Raw genomic sequence first — 8,958 nt, forward strand, 5'->3', positions numbered from 1 at the left:
CTGATAGGATTACAGATGACTTCAGTGAGATTTTACATACAAAATACATGATCAGTTTATACTATGATTGATTGATTATAAAATATAGATATTTGTTTGATTTTACGACCCAAGAATTTAATTTTAATTCACTCTATACCTCCATCACCAACATTAAAATGCTACAAAGACATTTGTACACAAATATTCCATAATATGACACTTGCAGGAGCAGCTTATGTAAATTAATATTTGTACCTCTGATACTTGTGTTGTTTGGAATAGAGGGCTTTATCTGAATATTAATTCTGCCACCCTATTGTTTGTGGCCTCATGACTTCTTACTGACCTTTGCTCTAATGTGAAATGACAGGAAAATTGGTGTCATAATGGCTAATTCCACCTGGGTCCTTCAGAACATTAATTGTTTGTATTTCTTTCTTTGTGAGGGTACTCTTTAATATAATGCGTTCCTTAGTTTCTTATTCTAACCTCCATGACAACTAAACGCATAACCACAACTCTAAACCTAAACCTAACATCAAGTTTTAATCCTCAAACAGCCCTTTTACTGTCAGAGAGTTAGGATCAACTAAAATGATTCCACAAATGTCCTCAAATTCAAAGCCTAAAACTCAAATAGGTCCACACAAAGATGGATGCAGAACGTGTGTGAAGATCAGCTTGTTTAGGTCATGAACCACTGAAAACCCAACGCTCCATGTGTGTTCCTATACAGGTCTGGAGGCTGCACACACAGCTCTGTCTGTGTTGGGGTGGTACAGCTTCACTGTGGACAAACACCCAGCATATACTGGACCTGCTCCACTGAACACTGTAATGTTGAATCTCTGATCTCCTTTTTCTGCAGAGATTTCTGGTCTGTGGATTAAATGTAAGTGTTTGGTGCTTAGAAATGTTTTTAATGAACGTGAGGATGATGACAGGAATGAATCCAGTCACACCGATCTGCAAACATTAAACTAAACAAATGCACTATTAATATTCAATAACTTATTCTACGTCTGTACAAAACTGCCAAGTTCAGCGTGACGCTCATGACATCAGTGTTACCACCAGCTACGTAATGTTGCGTCGTGCTTCTATTTTTACACTAAAAAGCTATTTTTGAACAGGGGTGCACCAACGTGCTTTAGACTCTGGCACAGCAGGCAAAGACTATAAGTAGCTTGACTCACCGCAGAAAGCTTTAAGGACTTTTATGTCCTTTTTTTCAAAGCTGCCCATTATGTCAGTGCGCAATTGCGCAGCAAGGAACCCCTGAGCTGAGACCGGTGGCATGACCAGGAAAAAACTACCGCAGCGCCTCCACATCACAAACCTCCTGCTGTGACCCCGTTCCCACGAAGACAGACTGCCAGTTTGTCTCAGAACAAACAGGTGAGCTTTCTCTACATGGATTCTACATGAATTCCCAACGACCTAATCGTCGACGCTTCTGGACAGATCGCCTCGTTTATTGAAGATATTTGGATCCTGGGAGAGTGAGGATCATGGTGTGCTGGACTCGTACACGCTGTGACTGCAACTCACGATGACAGTTTGTAACAGGACGGTGGATGCACTTTTCAAAAGTCGGGATATTTGAGAGGAAGCGCCATGGACGCTGCGGACATAGTTGCTTGTGTGTTGGTGTTAGGGATTATTGTCGTGTCGCTGCTGTCCAACGTTGTGGTGCTGATCTGCTTTCTGTACAACCCGGAGATCCGCAAACAGGTACCCGGTCTTTTTATTCTCAACTTGACGTTTTGCAACCTGTTGCTGAGCGTGTCAAACATGCCACTAACTCTGGTCGGCCTCATCACCACGGGCCACCCCGGAGGCAGCAGCTTCTGTCAGATTGTGGGTTTCCTCGACACTTTTCTCACCACAAACTCCATGCTCAGCATGGCAGCTCTCAGCATCGACAGATGGGTGGCGGTGGTGTTCCCGCTGAGCTATCACTCCAGAATACGGCACCGAGATGCGGTGATAGCGCTGGGATACACGTGGATCCACTCGCTTTGCTTCTCCACAGTGGCCACCTGCCGCTCCTGGGTCGGCTACCACCAACTTTACGCATCGTGCACTCTCTGCAATGTGAGGGCGAAGGGAGCCGGGACGCAGTTCATGATTTTCACGGTGGCTTTGCACTCTCTCACTTACCTCCTCACACTGATCGTGTTGTGTGTAACGTATCTGAAAGTGCTAAAAGTTGCAAGGTTTCACTGTAAACGCATCGACGTCATCACTATGCAGACGTTGGTGCTGCTGGTGGATATTCATCCCAGGTAAACAACCCTCAGAGACACAATCTGTCTGATCCATCTGTGTTTTTGATTTGTTTGTCTTGAAATGTGTCTATCTATCCCCTTTTCTTTATTCCAGTAGCCTATGTGAACTATTGTGATCCTGTTTTAAAATCAGAACATGTTCCAATGAAGGTTAAAGGACACAAATATAGAATAAGCCAGAAAACCTGCACCTGGTGTTGAAGGTCTTGAAACTGCATCATTAGTTGATGGAGTTATTGCGATGCATTCACTTGCTCCTGCTTGCAGATCTGCTGCTGGTGTCTGTTTGGGGGGAAAAAACTTAAAATTACACGTGTTGCTTCCAGGTTTGTCAAGTTCTTTGGACACAACAAGCCCTTTTAGTCAAACAATTAAACTCTGAATTGCTTCCATTTGCATAATTGATATCTGTGAAGTGTGAAAATAGTCCAGGAGCAATTCTCAGAGGTGACGCTGCACAGTTGACTGCTTTTCTTCAGATCCCTTCCCACATGTTTTCTCTTTGGATGGCTTCATTTTGTCTGCATGTGTGTGATCATGCCTCCTGGGTTGATAATAGTACCTCTGTACTCTGGCAGCGTGCGGCAGAAATGCTTGGATGAGCAGAAGCGGAGGAGGCAGAGGGCGACCAAGAAGATCAGTACGTTCATCGGCACATTTGTGGTGTGCTTCACGCCTTATGTCATTACAAGGTGAGAGGGGATAATACTGTGTGGTGGGGTTTGTGTGTTGGAATACATGTGTGTGAGGGTCTCCTGCCTTTTAAAAAACATAAAGGAGAGAGAACATTTAGCTACAGATATGTTTCAAATTATATTCCTAGTTTAGTTTCCAAGAATGAATCTATGTAATCGTGTGATTCAGGAACTTAACTTACCCTGAATATAAATGCTGGTAATTATTTTACGCGCTGTCTTGTCATCTGGTAGCATTTCAAACATCTCAACTTCTTCATTTTTATGATGTCAGAGCTTATGACAGATTAGAAATGTTCTTATCACTGAGTCTTCAACAGCAAAACACTGACTATTGTTTTCTACTTTGTCTTGCCTTTATTCTTATTTAGTTTAGTTAAATTTGATTTGTCCTGAAATATATTTAATCAGCAAGAATTCCACAACTAGCACAAAAATATGCCACCCATCAGTTTACTTTCCCAAACACAGTGGTGACATTAGCGTGATGACATTTGCACAACATTGCAGGCTGACCAGTGGCTCATTACATGCATTCGATGTCTTCCACTTCAGTTACACTCCGCCCAAGGATTGTGTGTGACTTTTCTTTTTCCATTTGTGCTCTGTTTGAGGTAGAATTGTCGAGCTCTTCTCTCCGGGGCCCATAAGCCCTCACTGGGGTGTGCTGTCCAAATGCCTGGCCTACAGCAAGGCGGCGAGCGACCCGTTCGTCTACTCACTGCTGCGTCACCAGTACAGGAAGACCTGCAGTCTTCTGGCCAACAAAGTCCTCAAGAGGAGTCCGCTCAACTCCTCGTCCTCCCGCGGGACTCAGAACAATGCAGTGAGGATCGACAACAGCTCCAATGCAACCAACATCGTCCAGCCAACCACCAGCAAGACGCCCGACCAGTGAAGGCCACTACTCACAGACACAGTAAGGGCACTTTGGATGTCTTGGATTTGACATCTTACCTTGTGGACCGTGAGAAATGGCAGCAGATTAGCCTCTCTGTGATTGACCTCAGAGCGAACAAGTTTGTCACCTAATTACTTGAGGAAGGACAAGGCTGGCAGTAGTCTGTATTTTTATTTTTATCAGCAACAAATTTATTGAAAAGACCAAAACCCACAATGTATTAATCCATTTGTCAGTACTTAGACTTTCTGACGCATTCAGCTCATTTGTCCCTGCTGAGAACATGATTTTTTTTAAAGTAGTCACAAATTAATACTCCGATTTAAATAAATAAATAAAAGGACAGATCTTTTGTGAAAACAGATGGGTACTGGGCTTTGTTGACTACTTTCAGCTGCAGCAGAATATAGAAAATCACCAGCCTTATCCTTCAAAAAAGAATCGGCCAGCGTCTGTTGTAGGCTGTGTATGTGTCTGAGTGTAGGGTGTATTGGTATTAAGTATTTAATACAAGTATAAAACAGTCTTTTTCTACAAAAAAAGTGACAGTTTCTGGAGTAGTTTTGTAGCATACTGGTAAATTTGTGTCTGTGTAACATGGAAAACAACATTACAGTGACTAACTTTAAACTGCAGTGCACATGTTTTGCTACATCTCCAAAATTCAGAAAACAGGAGTCCATTACCTCAAATTGGTATGTGATTTTTATAAGACATTGATTGGGCCTTTAATATATTTAAATATAAAGTGTTACATCCCATGAATGGCTGCATGTCTTGATGAAAATTCAAGCCTAACTTCTGACCTCAGTGATGACTATCAAGCTGGATAAAGTGCTGCATGTGTGCATGGAGTGATTTACAACAGAAGGTTATTTTGACAGTACTATTGTTCCACCACACTGATGGTGAAATTACTGTATATCGTAACTGTGAGGCCTGAGTTCTAAAGTGCCTTGTAGACAGTGAATTCTCTGATTTAATCGAATCACAACACCGTTTGCATATTTTCAGTATTTTGTGCTATGGTTAAGTGTGATGATGAAGTCAGTTTGTTAGTTTTTAGGTAGCATTTATTTTGTAATTCCGCCTCATTGTTTTGTTGCATCAGACAAAATCGGGTGAAATACTATTTGAATGTGGTAGCAACTATTCTGTGATTTGTAATTAACATTCCAGCTCGTGTCATATGAGCGGCTGTGTGTCATCTGAGCTGTAAAAATGGTTCATTATGACAACACTGGCGAATCAGGATGTTGTGTTTTTACTTTACTGTGACTCTATGAAGCCTGTAGGAGGCAGAAAAAAATCTATTTATTTTTTGTGAAAACTGTCTGATTTTTGCTAAATACGTTTGTGATTTCAATGCAATAAATGCTGTGCATTTTGACATTTTTAAACCTCACCAAAGCTTCTACTTACACTTTTATTAATAACTGTATTTAGTGCTATATGACATGAAGTGACGCATAGAGAGTTCAGCAGATTTTGACGTGAACAATGCCAACATCTTTACTCTCCCACGCCGATTAAGTCAAGGAGAAAGAATAATTAATTTGAAAAATCATTTATTATGTGTCCCTCCCACCACTGCTGCTGACGAAGTGGCAGCAGAACAAAGACTTTTTTACAAAAGCATCAGAACTGAAAGTTAAAGGCTTTCTTAATTGCAGAGCTGCTGGAAGGAGTGGGAAAAGAATAAAAGGAGGCAAGAAAAAGAGACGAAGGTAGGCATTACCTCACCGAGTTCAGGCAGCTGTGGCCACGCTAAAAGATTCTGTCCGGCTGTATCATCCATCCTCCTCAAGTTCACTGTAAATCAAATCAAAAATATGCAACAATCTTATCAGTCAGACCTGCCTTTAAGGATTTTTATTGTTAACCAACGGAGGCCAGAAGCTGTATTTAGCATAGAGCACACTAACCAAAGGCAATTAGCGGGAAGTATTCAGAAAGTTTGGAAGGATCCCCAGTCTGGAGGTGTGTGTATAGTACATCTCCCTGGGAGACTCAGCGAGTGGGTGAGGTAGACACAAGCCTGCCATATACCAAATACTGTGTACCGACCTTGTGATTAAGCCACCGTGCGTAGGAAGTACAAGAAAGCTGAGGAGGAAGCAAAACGAAGAAGAGCGAGCTGGCTGACTTCGTGCCACACCAGTGTCAGGGTGAGGGCCTCCCAGTCACATAAAGTAAAAGGTGCTCACACAAAATGTATAAGGTCCAAGCAATTGTTGAGTTTTGTGACCTTTAAATTAAAAAAAAAATGTTTGAAAATGCATCTTGTGCAATACCCCATTTACTTAATTGACTCAGGTAGGTCTCTTAAATTACATGCCAAACATTTATAGTGCAGCAACTCTCTCTTTAGTGTTATCTGACAAGCTATTACGGCTCATCGTGTCAAAATCAAGTGGAGAGATCCCCACAGTATGTTTAAATGTGCCATAAAAATACAGCTGGGTGAGATTCAGGAAACAAAAACAAATACCCCTGTCGTGTAAATACATTGATACACAGGTAACAAGAATTTAAGGAAGCAAAGAGCTGCTAGAATTGTTTTGTGTGTTTCTAGTAACTGTTTTAGAATAAATTGGCTGTCTGATTGTGCAAAACTTCCAGAGTCACCCGAGCACAGCGACTCCTTTTCATCAGTGGCAGCGACACCGAGCTGAAGAAGTAATGAATCATCCGTCACACGCCATGCAAACTTAACTGACTGATCTTCCTAATTTTCTTTATTAAGGGCAAACAATGCGTTTCACTGTACGCTCCGTTGGGTTTGCTCGTTAATCATAGAAATCCATAGCACGTTACACATCAGTAGGTGTTTAAACATCACAAATCACTTGATCACAGCAAACAAAACATCTAGTGATAACGAATACCGTAGATGTGCCTTTCCATTATGTCTAATTGTCTCATGGACTCCCAGTCTTCTGCTTTTCTTTGCCCTCAGTCCCTGAGCTTTCCTTAAATAGCAGCTCTTTTAGACTTCCTCCACTGGACCAACTACTGACATATTATCTGAATCATGGGAATGTTGTACTCAAATGTCATCGTATTCCCCATGCCCTGAAGTCAACAGCCTGCACTGCTCATAGAACTAATAAAAATACCGGCTATTTCTGTCCAGGAATGCTGTATTTGTTTTTGCTGTGGGCTGTAATATATCTTTTTGTCTCAAAGGCATTTGCAGCAATGTTTAAAGAGTATCACTGCCTGCAAGTGAAAGCCTCACATATTCAGTTTTCAGTATCCTCAAGGACTTCAGACCAACAGCCCTTAGATTTAATCCATTTGTAACATTTGGATAGTCGTGGATAAGCATTTTTGTGCAAATTCAGAGAGGAGATGATTCAATCCAGCCGCAGTCAAGAAGGTCAACAAGAGCCGTTATCGGAGATATTCACAACATTAATGAGCAGCGATGGTCGTTTGATATCATCCACAATTCACCAGACGGACAAGGTCTGTGCCACATGTCCATGTCTGCAGCAAAAAGCGTATATTATCCTAATGCCTTTGCAAGCGTGTTATGCTGCAGCCATCTGTTCAGCTAGTAAACGTTTACCCAGCGTGTGAACAAGCCGATGTGTGTGTCAGAGCAACTACTGTATATTGACTCTTCCCTGTTCTGCCCAAAATGAGACAAATTTTAACTGTCAAACAATGATCCAAGACAAACAAACAAGGGTTCACCAAAGTTCAGGCTGACCATAACTCTCGGCCTCAAACTGCATCGCAATCCATCCAGGAATTGCTTTCATCCTGAAGCACAAACGTCAACCTTGAACTGGTGATGGAGCTATACGGAAAGTCGGAGGGTCACAAAAGTCATTAGTAGTCACTCTCTGGAGACTGCAGATGTCAGAGCTAAATTTATTAGCAATCCATTTAATAATTATCATCAATCATCAAAGTAACCAGGTTTCATCTGCTGAGGAGCAGTGTTTGGAGAATATTCCACTGCAATTAGATCAAGAGTTGAAATATTTTATGTCCAAACCAAAGTGGTGAACCAGTAAAACTACACTGCTGCTAGTGACACTAAATATCTAAATCACTGCATGACATTTTGCTTATGTGGGCTGAAATCATTTATACACACTAAGTGTACTTTACTGTAGTCAAAAACATCTGCTTTTTCATTTATTATAATCTACATATCTTAAAGCTGCTGTCCGGAGTTTGAATCGCAGCGTCTCCCAAAACGCTGTTGGTCCCACCCTCCCTCCCTCTGATTTCGCCCCTTTATTTGTGCACGCGTGCAGTACATGAGGAGTGCCCGGAGTGCTGCAGCATCTTGCCTGTTTTGCTGTTTTCCACTCTACATTTAGTACATTTAGTAAATAATAAAGGAATTACTTTAGAATGCTGTATTGAGTCTAACTTGTCCTAATACCAAAATAACATGAATCTGCTAGGACGAACGAGTAAAGTTTCAATATGTGATTACACTCGTGTATCCCTCTCGATGACGTTGTTTATCAAACTTAGTGCATTTACGCGTGTATATGTGTTAGATTGTTTATTTATTTCTATCTAGAGTTCAGAATTGCATGACTCCTCTGACGAAGAGTATGTCCCAGACGCCCCAACATCTTCCTCCAGAGGTCGGGCATCTAAACGAAGCCGTCAGGCGGGCTATGGAGGCCGTGGTCGGGGAGCGACGCGAGCACCCCGAGCCAAAAAACGTCCTGCAGTCTCTTGGCCTGACAAGCCGTGGGATTGGTAACTTTTCTGGAAGTTGCTGAGCCCTGATGCTCTCTCCTCCACAAGCAAAACAAATGTGCGCGCGGTTGCGTAGTGCGTAGCTCGCCCACCTCTGCATGGGCTTGCTTGCTGTGCGCGTAACTGTTGATTGACAGCTGACAAAGCTGAAGCTCGAACTTGATTGGTCGGCAGCGACCGGCGCTTTTTGGAATAACATGGGGGTCTATGAGAGGAAGGTGGAGCTCAGGAATAAATTTTCATATCGCGTTATACTAACTTTATATTATAGTATCGAACTAGACTAACACATTTAAGCTTTGTTAAAAAATGATACATAAATTGAAAACAAACGGAAACTCCGGACAGCAGCTTT

The 8,958-nt window shown here is 42.0% G+C and overlaps 1 protein-coding gene across 1 annotated transcript; it reads left to right on the forward strand.

The window, feature by feature from the left end:
* The first annotated feature begins 1,099 nt into the window (after positions 1-1,099).
* Positions 1,100-5,269, forward strand: LOC110959409 (G-protein coupled receptor 26-like). The gene is made up of 3 exons (XM_022206263.2): positions 1,100-2,270; positions 2,852-2,965; positions 3,587-5,269. Exons 1-3 carry the CDS (start codon positions 1,600-1,602, stop codon positions 3,864-3,866), a joined length of 1,065 nt encoding a protein of 354 aa, XP_022061955.1. The 5' UTR covers positions 1,100-1,599; the 3' UTR covers positions 3,867-5,269.
* The last annotated feature ends 3,689 nt before the right edge of the window (positions 5,270-8,958 follow it).

This window comes from Acanthochromis polyacanthus, chromosome 15, assembly GCF_021347895.1.
Source record: "Acanthochromis polyacanthus isolate Apoly-LR-REF ecotype Palm Island chromosome 15, KAUST_Apoly_ChrSc, whole genome shotgun sequence".
Lineage (NCBI taxonomy): Eukaryota > Metazoa > Chordata > Actinopteri > Pomacentridae > Acanthochromis > Acanthochromis polyacanthus.